This window comes from Xenopus laevis, chromosome 5L (assembly GCF_017654675.1).
Source record: "Xenopus laevis strain J_2021 chromosome 5L, Xenopus_laevis_v10.1, whole genome shotgun sequence".
Taxonomy (NCBI): domain Eukaryota; kingdom Metazoa; phylum Chordata; class Amphibia; order Anura; family Pipidae; genus Xenopus; species Xenopus laevis.
This window is the reverse complement of record NC_054379.1, coordinates 92278570-92296185: the sequence shown is the minus strand read 5'-3', so window position 1 is coordinate 92296185 and position 17616 is coordinate 92278570. Positions and strand designations below refer to the sequence as shown.

Below are 17616 nucleotides of genomic sequence, written 5' to 3'. Positions count from 1 at the left end.
GGCCCAGACTGGCACTCAGTGGAGGGACGGCTGTGAGGGACGGCTGTGAGATGGGATAGACAGTCACTATTTATTAGACTGGTGGGGGAGGGGCTGTTTGAACCCTGGTGTACCTAAAATGTCAGGGCCTATTTTGAGTCCCAGTCCAGGCGTGGCTTGATGTCATGCACCGGCCTCTTGGTATCACAACCCACCACCTTGATGTTACACCTCCTCCCCCTTGCAGAATTGCACCAGCCAGGCATGGTGGGTTTTCATTAAGGCTTGGAGAGATCAAGCCTGCCCAAACCACTCTGCACCTGAAATAATAAAAAAAAAGGAGATAAACACATTTTAAAAAATCTGGGATAATATTTTCTTGTGCTGCATCAAGCGCAAGCATCTTCTGTGAGCCTGCAATAATCTATGCTGCTGGTTTCCCCTGTCAATGGTTAATAGCTGTGCAGCAATCCGATTAGCTGCAAAGTGAATTTTGAACTCCCTCTAGCCAATAACTGCATGGTTTAAATTTTGAGTGCAAGATAAGCAGCGTGGGTATATGTAAGTCTGACAGAAGATGCTTTGACTGCAGCTACACAAGGAGTAACACATAAGAGTAGGTTATGGGGGATATTGGTGGATTATGAAATAGAGATGAAAAAGGGCAAACAGAAGGAAGGAAATGGGATCAGAGAGGGTTACAGATAATAGAGTAGAAGTGAATGGGGGGTATGGGAAGGCAGATAAAAAACAGGGTGCTTGATACATAGGCAAAGGCAGGGCTGCTATGGAGGGGAGCCTGTGGAGATAGGGGGGCCTGAGAAAACCCAAATAGAGGGAGAACTATAGACTAAATAGGGAACTTCAGAAGTTCCATCCAGAGCTTTTCATCAAAGGTCAGTTATTTTTTCCACAAAAAAATTGAGATTTCAAGGGTATTTTTCGGGTTAAAAAAAAAATAAATTTTTCAACATTTATTATACTCCAAACCTGGAAATAGCTTGAACCTGGAAATACACCTTCTAAAACCTGTTGAGGTCATGTAGAAGTCAATGCCAGAGGTTCCTTGAACCATTTGAAGATGTTTGTAGCCTTCATGATATTTGAGTTTTTTCGGTGGGTTAAGTTGCAAAACGCTCTCAATTCAAGCAATTTGAGTTTTTTTCACCCGAAAATTTTCACTGATTTGAGTTTTTTACATTCAAGTTTTTTCTTAAAGGAACAGTTCAGTGTAAAAATAAAAACTGGGTAAAAAGATAGGCTGTGTAAAATAAAAAATTTTGTAATATAGTTAGTAAACTGTAATCTGTAATGGCTGGAGTGAACAGAACACAACTTCCTGCTTTTCAGCTCTCTAACTCTAAGTTAGTCAGTGACTTTAAAGGAGAACTAAAGCCTAACTAAAGAAGTAGGCTAGAAAAGTTGTACATTATGTTTTGAGCTTTGTACCAGTCCAAGGCAACCACCGCCCTATAGAGTTAAAGATCTTGCCTCCAAAGATGCCCCAGTAACTCCCCATCTTCTTTTCTGCTAATTCACTGCACATGCACTGTGCTGCTGTTACTTACTGAGCTTAGGGACGAACTCACAATATACTGTATAAATATACTGCATTTTAACCAATTACATTTTTAGGGTTTATTCTCCTTTAAGAAACCCAGAATCATTACAGGATTGCCAGCAGGGCTGTAACTAGGGGTAGGCAGAATAAGCACATGCCTAGGGCGCAAAAGCTAGGTGGCGCCAGGCATGTACCTTCTCTGACGCCTACCCTATGTCTGGTCCCCTCTCTCCGACTGTGTCTTCTATTTGATAATTTATTTGTGTTTCCGCGCATGTGCGAGCTGAGCACGTGTCGATTGGCGAAAATGGCAGTTTGCGCATTCGCACACCCAGACGGCAACGCGACTGGCTGGCCTGGCCCGGCTCTGATTGCCAGTACTGGTGTGTCTTGCTTGTCTAATACAAATAAAATTATTTATTATTCAATAAATTCAATCTTAAACAACAAATTGTCACTGAACTTACACATATTATAATACAGTTTTTCCATAGATATAACATGGTGTATGCTTAACTCAAGAAATGATCTTTGGGAAAAGGCTATTTTGCATGTGTGTGCAAGTAACCTTTCTTTTTACTTTATAGTCACCTCTCTGTTTCTCAGCTGAATTTAATAGATAAGATAAGGCAGAATTGTGTTCAAAGATATGCAGTACTGACCAGTTGTTACTAATCAAACTTTGGTGAGGCACACCATCTGCTATTTACTTGCGGTACACAGACACATGGTTCATGTGGACATATATTTTTTTACAAAAGCAATCTGAGGTCTCAAAGTATGCATAAAAAGAACATTGAGAATTATTGCACACCATGGGAATGAAAATGTCAATGAGTTGGAATTGCTTTGCACCAGTCATTGTTGCCTGCGCATGCCCATGTTTTGTGCAATAATCTCAGGTGTTTGGCAGCCATTTTGATCAAGACCCCTTGAATCATATAACCATTTGGTACTACATCAAACCTATTTTGAGCTATCTCCACGCCAATTGACTTTATAACATGTTTTCATATCTGCAACTTTGGGAGGGGAGGGGAAAGGAGGAGTGCATACTATACATTTTGGACAGCAATTGGAGGTCTGAAGTCTTAAATCCTTTGCTTTAAAAGCACATTATCACTAGGGAAAAAACAATTGCTTTCCAATTGCAAAGGTATTTAGTCTGGCATGTGTACCAAGTCACTGGGTCTCTCTATGGAGTTCCACCATATTCTACTTTATTAGACCTCTCATGTTGCCCGTCTCAAACGTGCTTATGTCTGAAGCAAAGTAAAAAACAAATTTCACAGAAATAATACTTTGCATAAATGGCAGGGTTTATTTTTACAATAAAATGTAAACATTGTTGTAATACCACATGTGTAGTTCCATCAAGTCATGGAATAGTGTACAAAAATTACTGTGAATACCATGTCAAACTTTTTAAAATAAATTTACCGGTAGGTTTTTTTTGTAGTTTCTTTAAAATATCCTTATAAAGCACTTTGTTGTCTGATTTGTTTTAAAGAAAAAGTGTTAGTGGCCAGGCCCACTAGACAAAGGATTAGCCTTTCTTATGGAATAGTTTCTCACAAAGGACTTAATTACATTTGTAAGTATTTACATATGTTAACAATCTCCATGTTGGGCTATGTTTCTTTGTAGAAAACCTCTTCACACATATAGTAGCCCTTGAAGACATAAAAAGCTTAACACTTCATGTTTAATTCTCTCTAGGCAGAGTAGTAGGAGTGAGTGTATTATCTAGTCTCTTGTGAGGTTTAACCCAAATATATTTGTTGCATACAAACAGAAGCTTCTCATAGATTCAGCTTGTCAATTAACATGCTCTGGGCTGGCAGCCCACATAACCCTCATACTACAATGTCAAAAAAGCAAAAAATTTATTTATGAAGGATGAATTTAGAGCATTTTCATTTGTCAGTGTTGGGACTAATAGCATTGACACCAAGACTAAAATCTAGCATTTATATGTGACATTATGACATTCTGCGGCTTTCAGAAATATGTATATGAAATGTGTTTATCTCTGAGTTGTAAATACATTTAAAACTGGAGCAACTGGTGGAAGCTTTTTTTTTTTTTTTCAATGCTTTACAGCACAGTGAGTGGCCATGAAGTGCCATGAATAGGAGGAGCCCAACAGTCATTAACTTCCCCCAGCTTCTGGGAAACAGATCATGCAATTGCATATTTAAGTGCTGTTAAGTAAAAAAAAAGTATTTTCAACTTATTTTTGATACATGATAATTGTTACATTTTATTTTGATATTTAATGACATGTCTAAGGTGTTTAAGGTTGCTCATCAGTTGTATTGTTTTCATTTAATCTCATCTTTTGGTAATAACATTAAGCCCACTACAATGTGGTTTAAATAAATCTACTGCATCCATGCTTTTTGAGAAAATTTGAATGTCTAGGTTGTCAGTGCGCTCATATAAGCGGGTCTACAGTCATAAAGTTTCTTATTAATTGATGTTGTAGTTTCCTTATAACTACTGTTGTTCAGGCAGCAGATGTGTAGTAATAAAGAAGTGTCACGCACAACACCATGTGTTCTGCAGCACTGTCATTACTATGAGTGTCTTTGAAGCCTCACATGAATGACACACAGGGAGATGTCACCTATGTTAAAACAAATTGCTGCAATTGCTGAGAAATCTCCCTGAAAATGCCACCAATTTGGCTTAAACACTAGAAAATTCTAAAGCAGGAATTTCACGATAATAGTCAGGAACCGGAACCACATGGGCCAGTCTTGCACTCTTTTACAGTTATTTTAGAGTAACCAAAGAACTGAAACTAGAGCCCCTTACAAATAGTTTGGTCTGCTACAGTTTGTAAGAAACCAGTCATTTTTTATAACACAGCTGTCATTATGAAGTCTTCAGCAGACAAAAATGCTAGGATGTAATATTGCCATTTAAATAATTTAGCGTGCTGTTTGGAACTATGGCATTGCATTTCAACCTTTCAGCTGTTATTTACAAAGTACAGGTATGGGACCTGTTATATAGAATGCTCAGGACCTGGGGTTTTCCAGATAAAGGATCTTTCTTGGATTTGGATCTTCATACCTCCTAGAAAGTCATGTAAACATTAAATAAACCCAATAGGCTGGTTTTGCTTCCAGTAAGGATTAATTATATCTTAGTTTAGATCAAGTACAAGCTACTGTTTTATTATTACAGAGAAAAGGGTAATCATTTTTAAACATTTGGATTATTTAGATAAAATGGAGTCTATGGGAGATCGTAATTCAGAGCTTTCTGGATTGTTTGCATTCATTAGGTTGGCAGATATATCAGGTTGGTGAACGTGTGGTTTTATGGCAGCTGCTGGCTACATTGAGTTGTGCAATAAACTCAGCTGGATTTTCCCTCCTTGTCCCCAAGGCTCTGATTCATGATGCACTACCTAAAATAGGAGTGTAGGTGGCAGCACAGAGCACAAGGTGTGTCAGTAGCTTTGAGCCTGCCTGACATCATCAAATACCTGAGGCAGGCAGGCAGGCAGGCAGGCAGGCGGACAGACAGGAAAAGGGAGAGAGACAATCAGGCCGGGAGTCAGTGGGAGGAGGAAGAGTGAGGGGGAGACCTGATCCTCCCCACACTTTGGCAATATTGGCACTTTACACTCGGACATAGAGGACTCTAGAGAAAACTTGCAGAGCCCCAGGCAGAGGTGAGTTACAGAAGGGAGTGTGTGTGGGGGGGAGGCTGTGTGTTTCCTGCTTGGAAAGGTCTGGGAGCTGCTTGTTGGGAGGGTTTGCTGCTGTTTGCACTCACCTACAGCCTCCCTCATTGCTCCTTGTGCTCTGGTTAATGCCCTCAGATTTATTCACAATATTCTGTAAAGTACAGATAATTATTATTGGCAGAATCAATAGCACAGTACAAATGGATGTGAGCTAGATAACTTATACATTGCAGACATTCTAATGAAGAGTAAACAACTGTTATATTTAATAATAAATGGGATATTTTTAGCAAAAAAAAGATAACAAGCCGTAGTTTTGCTTCACTAACATGAGAAGATTTCTCTCCCATTTTTAGGCTGCTGTTTTTAATTCAATCTCATTTGGGGGTTATATCAAGTTGATTATCAGCCTTAGGTTTTATTGTCACTGGCGCTTTAATAAAAGTCATGTCATGTGTCTCCATTACAAATGACACTAATGGAGACTCACAGGTAGATATTGTTTTAATTGTATTTGTATGCAGCATTGACTTTTAGTCTTAGAGAATCAAAACCTACAGGGGAGAAGGCCTAATATAATATATAGCTTATGCAGGGCACATGTTTAGGGTTATCCCACGCTTTAGCTTCATTACAGCAGATCAAAATTGCATGGGATGGAAGACATTTTCCCCACATATGAACAGTCTGTCACTGTAGGGGTCATCCAGAAAGTGTTTGTTATCTTACAGGAAGCTGCTTCTGGCCTCCTGTTGTACTCCTGGTGTGAAGCACAGCAGGACATTACGAATATTCTAATTAGCAGTGCTAAAGAAACTGGTTCTCATTCAGCCATTTAAAACCAGGACAGGGGTATCAAATATGCCTAATTTTGCAGAGTCATGATGTAGTCACTCCAACACAGTTTAGCTTGGGTTACAACTCTCTTAAATTGATACTAACACTAAAAAAAATATTTTGAAAATATTAATATACATTAAAAGTTATCTATAGGCCATGTTGATGAGTTTTCACTGATTGTTCTGCTTTTGTAAGTAATTGTCACTTGAAGATCCTAAACCTGACTGTTTTGCCAACCTGACTCTCAGTTAGAGTTTCTAATACTAACAGAATCCTGCTGCACAAATATGGCAGCCCACTCCTAGAGGAACAGGGTAGTAAGAAAGGTAATGTAAAAGCATCAGGCAAATATGTTTATGGCAAAATTATAAAGTTATGATAGATAATAAAAAAGGTTATTTTCTGATGTCAGTATCTCTTAATCTGCTTCATGCATTTGGGACATCATTTTACAAGGGTGAAAGTGAGCACTGTAATCTTGCTGTAGAAAGTATAGAAAACCTTTTCCTTTCAACCCCCCCTTCTCATTAGGGTAGAGATAGAAAGTGTGGTCATAGGTGTGAAAGTGCTTGTTTCCATTGTAGTGTTTTCTTATCTGTTCTCATGTCTGGAGACATCTGTAATCTGTTGCATAAATAACCAAACCACCCCCACCTCCCCACACACACACCATTCAGTTTCAGGTATATTATTTTCACTGGTAAAAATAGTCTGATATGCAGTGTAAACTGATAGTTATTTTAAGGAAAACGTGCACTTAATAAATGTCATCAACAGTTTCTTTTTGTTTTGATGAAAAGAAAGCCTTCAGCTACTACAGTCCTTTTCCAAGATCAGATTTCATGTCCAGTAGGTACAGTTCTCATGTGACAAAATATAAAGAACTCTAGACATTTCTCATCTCTTTTCCCTTTAATAATCTTGCTAACTGTAGTGTTCATAAGGCTGTGATCCATGTTCACCAATGCCCATTGTTTTTGGGTCTATACATATTCAAGTGTACATCATGGGTAAGAAACTGCCTTTTCTTCATGGGAAAGGTGTCTTGGCTTATGTAAAGCAAAAGTTGCTCTTGACATAGAAAATCAGTCAAATTCAGCTATTTTTAAAATTCAAGATATAATGCATTGGACTGTTGTTACATTTTCAGCTTTTACATTGATGCAGCTTTAGTTCTTCAGTAGGTGATAGTGGTTGCAATTACTGTGGCTAAATCTGTCATGCACACCAATCATTTATAAATTAGTGTCTGTTAACCTCTTCAGTGCCAGCAATGGCTATTTGATCTATGCCATGTAAATAAACGTGCATAGATCAAAGAGCCAACTGGAAATGTAGGTTCTCTGGGACTGGCACAAGGGTGCTGTGCCAATGAGATGAGCTGAGAAACTTGCCTCAAGTGGCAGTGCCCTACAGGTTGTCAGGGGTGGTAAAAATTTGCTCCTGGTAATTTTAAGAGGCAGATTTCCAGTTTTCAAATTGTGCTCTCTGCACTGACATTGAGATCCCCCCTGAACATCCTTCAGCGCTGAAAAGGTGATGGCTGGTGGAAAAGGGGGGCAGAAGGAAAGCCACGGTAAAGGGGGAAAGGATTGCCCCTGGACTGGCACTGTGGTCCTTTCATGTTGGCACATGATTCTAAATATTCTAGATTCTAAAGCTGGCAATACATTAATACATTTGAACTGGTCTGATTATTTCCCCCATGGCCCATTTCCTAATATGGGCCTATGCACACCCATTGACAGACTTTTTAACCTTTTCAACCAGATATCAGTTGTGCAGGCTGACATGAGACCTCCATAAAAGGGCCATACATCTCATGGCATGGTATGACCACCGTGATCCTCTCTGGGATAATCGTGGTGGACAAAGAGAGGCTAAGGAAAAAGTTTGGGACAGGTGATGCTAGGTGCTTGCCTTGGGTGCTTTCATGTTTTAGCTCAGCTCTGACCAGTGCATAGATACCCCCCTGCACAGTAGATTTCTGTTTATCCATGCACTAGAAATCTAGTTATTTATCTGCAAGGACCAAACATGGAGTAGCTTTAATGTCCCTGTTGGTATGTTGAGCTCAAGAAATAACAACAACTTTTTGTTATTAAAACTATAGGCAAAAGGTATGTTCGCTGAACTCATAAATCAAAATAAATGCATGTGCAGACTGGAACACATGGTTAAATTGTCTTTTTGCTTCATTGTAGGTCATGGCTATGCACCCCCGTCGTGTTCGGCTTAAACCATGGCTGGTGGCCCAGGTCGATAGCGGAATGTACCCTGGTCTCATCTGGTTAAACAGAGAAGCCAAAAGGTTCCAGATCCCCTGGAAACATGCCACAAGGCATAGCCCCCGTCAGGAAGAAGAAAACACAATATTTAAGGTAAAAATATGCTTACGGTAAACCTACTAATTACTGAGTTTTGTCACAAAAAATGCCCATATACACCACTGTATTTTAAAAAGAAAAGGTTTTCAGTGAAGCAAAATGGGACAGATTTACCAATCACTATTAGTGATCTATAAACTGATTTCATACACCAGCATATTATGCAGCAAATAGGATTTGAGAATCCAGCCATCAGCAACTGATGGAGAGTCATAGACTGCAAATTAGTGCAACAAGAATTGACCACTTCTCTTCATAGCAATTGTTACTGCTTTTTTGGCGGGTAAAATGTAAAAACAATATTGCAGCTGTTAGGGCATTCAAGGCTTACAAAAATGACTGTTTTCATCATTTTGAGATAAAAATAACATTCTAGTAATGTCTTTTTTCAGGCTTGGGCTGTTGAGACAGGCAAATACCAAGAAGGAGCTGATGAACCAGACCCAGCCAAGTGGAAGGCCCAACTGCGCTGTGCACTGAACAAGAGCAGAGAGTTTAAACTTATGTATGATGGCACCAAAGAGGTTCCTATGAACCCAGTCAAAATCTACGAGGTGTGCGACATCCCCCAGTCTCAAGGATCTATCATCAACCCAGGTGAGCCGATGCACAATGTTGCCCAGTGCATGGTACACTTCAGATGAGGAAGTGAAAAGGAGCCACAACTCCTTTGCTCCTTACTGAACATTAAAACTATAAAATGGTTGCCATAGCACTTTCTCTCTGTCCATTTGGCCTGCAGGCCAATTAGTCAGAGACCTTACCTGATCAACCTGTGTAAGTAATGTGCAGTAATGTTTTTAAATGCCTGTTTCTACAGCAACACTTGGTATTTTGACACATTTTTTATAGTAACTGTGAGGTTAAAAATTTACCATGTTTATGTCGGTGTGCTTTCCTGATTTTCCTTTGAGATGAGAGTGAGACTTGAACTGTGAGACAGCAAGGAAATAAATTAACTTTCACACATCTCTACTACAGTATAATGAGATGTCAAATCTTCAGCTAACATGTTAATGGAGGGCAGCTGTCTGGGTGAATGAAGCATAGGACTGTTACTTTTCTTGCACCAGCAACAGCTCTACAATAAAATCCTCAGCCAAGCAACTTGAATTACAGCCATACAGCGCAGTCTTGTTGCCATATTATGCAATAAATTCACAATATTACACACGTAGTGAAAACCTTGCTTGTATTTTATAAAGTAAAGTTTGTTTATAAAATATATACACAGTGACTGTTGGGACACTTACATTGCAATATATGCGTGTCATATTTTCTAAACTAGCATATTTTGCTTTGAGATTCCAGTTTTTAGCCATGTTTCAATAATCTTAGGAAAGATGGTGGGGTTGTATTTTTGTGAGGTATACATTTACAGACGAAGATCTACATCAAAATAGACATTAATTTGTGTGGCCAGAATTTAGCCTCTGGGTAGTTAAGCCAAATACACATTGCTGTATTTACAAATAGGCTGCCTTTGCAACCAAGAAGCCTTCTAGGTATATCAATAGGGTGTTTCTTTGATATTAAGATGATTGCTCACTTTTGGATAGTTAACTATGCCCTTAGGGGTGTACTGCTAAAGTCCTTTACAATAAGCTAAGAAACTTGATTTTCAGGTTTTTCTGCCTTCTGATTTTGTTTCATGTGTTTATGTAAAATGAGAATTACAAATAACCATAGTTAAATCACAATTTTTAGTGAAGATTTAATAGATCATATGCATTTTTTAAATAACCATAATTGTTAAATACATATTCAATGAGCAGTAACATGATTTCTACACTGTAATAGCATTTAAAGGGACAGTACAATGCTTAGCTTTACAGCAGCAGCCTCCAAACCACTACATCAAAATGTGATGCATGCAACTGCACTTCCTCCCCCACCAGGTCCATGGAGTGATTGTATATCTAACTGCATATAATATATGTTTTTTTTTCCTGCACATTGCTATTTCTGTGCTGCTGTGCAGAAATGTCTAGCAGCTACCATCTATTCATACACTTAAAGGAGAAGGAGAGGTAGCAATACAAAACTCCAGTAATACAGTATGTTATCAAAGAATACCCCAACAAGCTGCTAAATTTGTGTTTTCTCAAGCTTACTTAAGATATTCCCCTTTGAACCACTTTTGAGTCTCCGTAGTTTGCAGTCACCATTTTTAGCCCGAACCTGTTCTCTTCCTCCAAGTGCTTATTGATGTGCATGTGCAAAATATTTTTCTTTTACTATGTGCCTTATCAGGAAACATATAATTTATAAGTCAGGCTGTGAAGTGAACTGCGCATCCGATGGCCCTGGGTCATCTCTTACAACTAAGAATAGGAAGTTGAGTGATTCAGGTACAGGTACTCGGTTCTTTCACTAGACAATGCAGGAGCACAGAGCAGCGCTTTAGAGCTATTTTATTCCACATAATATGCCATATAAATACAAGAGTCCTCGGCACTCAACACATTATCAATATATTTAAGACAGAGACATTTTGTGCATACTGCTACTGAAAAATGCTTTACCCTGTAAACAAAACAGGGATTGTTTTTCCATATATTGCAATATGTTTAAGATGGCCAACTACGTCAAAGTCATCCCATATCTAGCCAGTCCTACACTCAATTTTCATCTGAAGAATTCTATTGCTTCACTACACACACATATCTCTCTCTCTCTCTCTCTCTCTCTCTCTCTCTCTCTCTCTCTCTCTCTCTCTCTCTCTCTCTCTCTCTCTCTCTCTCTCTCTCTCTCTCTCTCTCTCTCTCTCTCTCTCTCTCTCTCTCTCTCTCTCTCTCTCTCTCTCTCTCTCTCTCTCTCTCTCTCTCTCTCTCTCTCTCTCTCTCTCTCTCTCTCTCTCTCTCTCTCTCTCTCTCTCTCTCTATATATATATATATATATATATATATATATATATATATATATATATATATATATATATATATATCTCTATATATAGCAAGTTGTAGCAACACTTTTACTTCTCCTTCAAAAGATCTTATTGTCACTTGAGCGCTATATAGGGTTTTTTTTTTTATCAATTTTTGTGGCCATATATAGCCTTTGTCTGTCTGTCTTATTTTTGGAGGTTACATTGACTATCATAATTGACTGACGTATCTTCTTCAGGTTCCACAGGATCTGTACCATGGGATGATGATGATTTTGAAGCGGATGAACTAAATCAGTCCCAGAACCATGTACCAATCAGTGAGCCCTTTAACTGTCTAAATATTAATGGTGGGTATAAGTGTATTTGATAATACATTTTACCTTAAATCAGATTTACTAATATAAGCGTAAATTGCACTAGAACACTAGTTTCCAATTGTTTTCAGTTGTTCTCTAAAAGTGCCATTTGTAAGTATTAGACTTTAAAATTGGAATTAAGCTGGTATCTGTTTGCTAGTAAAAAAAAAATGCAAACATTTGGAAATCAGAATGGAAGATGAATAGTAAGAGGCTTCTGGCAACCAGACAGCATGTACTGTACATTTGCTTAAAAGAAGCAGAATATGACAGCAATTAACTGAGAAAAAAGTGAAGACCATTTAAAAAATTGCTTAGGATAGGTCAGTCTAGAAGGTACTAAAACGTAAAAATTAACTTCCCCTTTAACTTTTCAGGACTATTAAGTCTTATAAGTAAAACTTTTTTGCTGTGTTTTCCAACATATTCTATATGCTTCCATTGTCAGATATATAAATTGTTAATTGTTTATAAGAATGCTTCCCAGCCATAATATTTTTTTTTTATACTGCAAACAACTGTTTGCCAGTAGTGCATTGCAAATTATGCTGGAATGTGTGTTGGCACAGGTGAAATCTGTCAGCGGCTCACTGAAGGTGTATCGTGTTTGTAGCCATAAGGGAAAAACAACTGTAAGAAAAAATAATTTAAAAAAAGTATTTTTTTATAATAGTAAAGATCCCCCTTTAACTGTTACTGATAACTTGGAGTGGTACTTGGCATGCAAGATTTTATTTGCCTTGCCACACAAAAAATACATTAGTGACCTGGTTTTATCAAAACTGTGCCTTCTTTTATTTTTTTTCAGCAGACTCGCCCATCGGATCATCTAGTACAGGCAGCTGCACCCCTGAGCAAACATGGCCAAAGACTGAGCCTCAGGAGATGGAAGTGCCCCCAACATCAGGCCCTGCTGACTTTTTCAGTTCTCCCGAGATGTGGATCAGTTCCCTACCAAGTATGTAATGTTTAAAGCATAGCTACAGTATTTCATTTTAAATTCATAGATTTCTACTGACTTCAGGTTTGGGTTGATACCAAATCAGTGCTAAAACACATTCTTGGGTTAAGCAAGAGAGTATTAATTTGTTTCTGTTGCGTTGTTTCGAATAAACAGCCTCCTACTTTTTTCCCCTGCAGTGACTGACTTAGAAATCCAGTTTTACTACAGAGGGAAAGAGATGGGTCAGACAATGACAGTCAGTAATCCTCAAGGCTGCCGGCTTTTCTATGGCGACCTGGGACCAATGCCCAATCAGGAAGAGCTGTTTGGACCCGTCACCCTTGAACAAGTTCGCTTCCCTGGGACAGAACAAATTGTAAATGAAAAACAGAAGCTCTTTACTAGTCGTCTTCTTGATGTCATGGACAGGGGTCTAATATTAGAAGTCAGTGGGCATGCCATATATGCAATCAGACTGTGCCAGTGTAAAGTCTACTGGAGTGGGCCCTGCTCACCATCTCCGACTACCCCAAACCTTATTGAAAGGCAGAAGAGAGTTAAACTTTTCTGTCTGGAGACTTTCCTAAGTGGTAAGTTGCTGCTGCAGTAATAAGCTGCAACCAATGAGGTTGGAAATGCAGGCAAAAATGTAATTATGCCATAAGCACCAAATTAGCTGGCCCCAAAAGAAATGCTGTGGGTCCCGATGTCCAGTTACTACAACCGAATTAACATGGCATCTGCGCATATATTTTTTTTTTTGTCATATTTAATTAATCCGAGAACTATGTGAGATTGCAAAAACTTATTTTATATTATTCAGTTCATAAACCAGATAGATATTCAATGGTTTCTCTTTGGCATTGAAATTTTGTGTACCACTAGCCTTTCAAGAAATATGTTCACCCTATATACAGTATCTTTTATCATGGGCATGTTAATGTAAGCTATCTTGTTATTGTACTGATTTCAAATGATTTTGTCTCTAGATCTTATTTCACACCAAAAGGGGATCATTACAAAACAACCGCCCTATGAAATCTACTTGGGCTTCGGAGAGGAGTGGCCAGATGGCAAATCTAAAGAAAGAAAGCTCATAATTGTTCAGGTGTGCTAGTTATATGGTACTTTATACTAGACTTCTTATTAAATCAGTTCAACTAATCAAGCCAAGACAGGCAGTGTGCTGTTTGGGGTGAATGAATTGCTGAGTTATTGGTAATAGTTCCTTACTTATAAAAGCTTTACTTTATACAGGTATGCGATCCGTTATTCGGAAACCCGTTATCCAGAAAGCTCCAAATTATGGACAGGCCATCTCCCATAGACTCCATGGGATTATTTTATTAGCCTAATGGGATTATTTTATCCAAATAATCCAAATTTTAAAAAATGATTTCCTTTTTTCCTTTAATAAAACAGTACCTTGTACTTGATCCAAACAAAGATATAATTAATCCTTAATGGAAGCAAAATCAGCCTAATGGGTTTATTTCATGCTACATGATTTCTAGTAGAATTAAGGAATGAAGATCCAAATTACCGAAAGATCTGTTATCTGGAAAGCCTCAGGTCCAGAGCATTTTGGATAACGGGTCCCATACATGTACTGACATTTTAATCTGGATCCAAAGTCTTTCTCAAGGAAATATTTGATTTTTATAAAAGAAAAAAAAAAAATAACCTATGAGTAAATTATTTTTATCTTATGCAGCATAGTGCTGCCCACTGTGTATAGCTCAGTGTAAATAACATAAACGCTTGCAGATTGTGGTGGCTCTTTTTAAGTAAGGTGGTGGGGCGGTTGACTAATCATTATATCCATAAATATGCATGCAGTGGCATTGATATCTGGAGAATTACAACAATAGTGGCTAGAGACTTTTCTTCTGATGTTGACCCTAGGGTAGGGTTGCTTGTTGGCTCCTGAGAAGCCAAGGGATGGTGCTCAGAACTGAGCACTGTTAGACAGACGGCCCCTTTATCTAAGAAATCTAGTAATGCTATGAAATAATCTCCATGTGAAATATGCATTGTGCCAGATGAGCCTATATTTATTGAACAATTGATAATCTATCTTTAATAACTACATAAAACAACTGCATATATAGTACAAATAAATGTATGAAACAACTTCCCTTCAGCAGTGTACAGATGTACACATAGTTCTGACATTGGGAACTCATATTTCATGTGGTACTGCCACGTTTCCTTAGGAGCAGACTATGTATATTTAATTAATGCAGGTTTTTTTTGGAGATTTTTTCTCTTTATCTCCCTCTTCCTCAACAAATCTAAAAACATATGCAGAGTTGCTGATAATATTCTGACATTCAATGTGCCTGTTATTTTTCTTTCACAGATAATACCAATTGTAGCACGCATGATAATCGAGATGTTTACTGGAGATAGCACCCGTTCCTTTGACAGTGGAAGCATCCGTCTACAGATTTCCATCCCTGATATCAAAGACAACATTGTTTCTCACCTAAAACATCTGTATCGCCTTCTTCAGAACCATCAAGGCCCAGATGCTTGGCCTCTCATGCAGCCCCAAAACATGCACCTGGCACAGATGCTCCAAGCCCAGTGAGGACTGGTTTCTTTGTAGAAAAACATTTGTCTTTCAGTTGTTATATGTTTTAAAAGCAGACAGACTTCTATTCCATGCTTGGCACACCACTTAACTGTCACTTAAGAAAGTCTTGGGAAGCGATTTGATACCTGTAAAATATACATTTATTTATTGGTTAATGTCCCTTTGTTGGAAAATGGAATAGAAAGTTTGACCATCTAGGATGCATGAAAAAGTAAACATGGTTTTACTGTGAATTTGCTGTGAAGTCCAAAGTAGTCGATACTTGAGCTGTTTGAAGTCAGTATGTTGGACAACGATCTTTGGCAACTGTATTCTACCTCTTTCATATCTTAAAATGTAAAAGGGTTATTTAAAAACATTTTTACAAGTTGTACATGTAGTCTGTTGACCATATGAAGTTACAATATTAAAAGAAAAGTGCTAATTGTTAAGTAGATAAGGAGATAAATTTGCCCTTAATACTATATTACGCTGATAAGGTTTAAGGCTAAAGTACACTGCCAATACTGTAGTAGATATATACAGTTCTTTTTATATTTTTAACATGTTGGGTATGCGTTTACCTAGGTCATGAGGGTAAGTCATCAATAAGATCAAACAATGTGCATTTTTTGAGTGTAAATATGTAATGTGACAAGAAGGGATAGAGAATATTGGCAAGTCTTTACTGAGGGGCCGATTCACTAAATTCGAGTGAAGGATTCGAAGTAAAAAATTTCGAAGGTTTTTTTGGCTACTTCGACCATCGAATGGGCTACTTCGACCTACGACTACGACTTCGAATCGAAGGATTCGAACTAAAAATCGTTCGACTATTCGACCATTCGATAGTCGAAGTACTGTCTCTTTAAAAAAAACTTCGACCCCCTAGTTCGGCAGATAAAAGCTACCGAAGTCAATGTTAGCCTATGGGGAAGGTCCCCATAGGCTTGCCTAAGTTTTTTTGATCGAAGGATATTCCTTCGATCGTTGGATTTAAATCCTTCGAATCGTTCGATTCGAACGATTTAATCGTTCGATCGAAGGAATAATCCTTCGATCGTACGATCGTAGCATTTGCGCTAAATCCTTCGACTTCGATATGCGAAGTCGAAGGATTTCAATTCCTAGTCGAATATCGAGGGTTAATTAACCCTCGATATTCGACCCTTGATGAATCGGCCCCTGAATGTTCGCAGGGAGATGGCTTTTCTAAAACATGGATACAAATAACTGATCTTGCAGATTTTAGCACCCCTAAAATTTGACTTATTTATTATTTTTTATTGGATTATTTTTAGTTTTATAGTTTCCCAAATAAAATAAGAACACTGCAGTACGCATTTATCAATAGTCATGTTTATTGCTGTTTTTTATCGACACTATTGTTTTATATTGTTATCAGTTAAAAGAAGACTTTAGTTGGGAAAAAAATATATAGAAAAATAAAGAATATTTTGTGAGAAAGTTGTATTGAGCATCCAGTACAAACTTTGCCCTTGAAACACACAAAAAAATGTGATTCTGTTATGCTTTTACAAGGTGCAGAAATACAAAGAGACATTTATGATCACAAGGGCAGTTACGTGCCTGTAAGTGATGTGCGGGCCGACCCGATACCCGCGTGTCAGGTGGGTTCGGGCCGACATTGCACGCTTCTTGACGGGTGTGGGTTGAGCTCTTCTCCTGCTCTCCCTGCTCGCCGCACTTACGGGTTCTTCTTTTATAGACTCTGAGCCTGCTCGACCGGCCCCTTTTGTGATGTCATCAGCGGGGCGGGTCTATAAAGGCAACCCAAAGTGCAGGTGCGGGCCAAGGTTATGGTCGGGTGCGGGTCTTGGAAATCCTGACTCGCACATCACTATTTACCGCATAAGTCCCTGCGAGCAGTTGTGCATAACACCCCATTCATTAAAGGAATTGCATCACATGCGCTCTGTGCACTTTCGTATGGTTGCTCTTGCCACTGCCGCTGCCTGTATCCTGTTCAGAATCGAGTACTGCAGTGCCCAGTGAAGCAGAGAAACCCTAGAACTACCAGAACCTCTGAACGCACTTCCTGCATCAATAGGAACAGCACATATTTGCCAAAAGAATCAGACGCACTCCCACATCAAACACCAGAAATCAAACCAACTGTACTTAGAAAACTTTAAGCACTCTGCCAGGGAACAAACCACAGCTGAAAGGAGAACTAAACCCTAAAAATTAATATGGCTAAAACTTCTATGTTTTATATACTGAACTTATTGCACCAGCCTAGAGTTTCAGCTTCTCAAAAGCAGCATTGATACAGGACTTCAAACTTGTCACAGGGGGGGTCACCATCTTGGAAAGTGTCTGTCACACACACATGCTCAGTGGGCTCTGAGCAGC

At 38.6% G+C, this 17616-nt stretch overlaps 1 protein-coding gene across 5 annotated transcripts; it reads left to right on the top strand.

Moving 5' to 3' along the window:
* The first annotated feature begins 5055 nt into the window (after window positions 1-5055).
* Window positions 5056-15695, top strand: irf6.2.L (interferon regulatory factor 6, gene 2 L homeolog). 5 transcript variants are annotated; one of them, XM_041562096.1, is made up of 9 exons: window positions 5057-5228; window positions 7854-7985; window positions 8288-8464; window positions 8863-9067; window positions 11600-11710; window positions 12528-12677; window positions 12860-13252; window positions 13652-13770; window positions 15025-15695. In XM_041562096.1, exons 3-9 carry the CDS (start codon window positions 8291-8293, stop codon window positions 15253-15255), a joined length of 1383 nt encoding a protein of 460 aa, XP_041418030.1. In that variant the 5' UTR covers window positions 5057-5228; window positions 7854-7985; window positions 8288-8290; the 3' UTR covers window positions 15256-15695.
* The last annotated feature ends 1921 nt before the right edge of the window (window positions 15696-17616 follow it).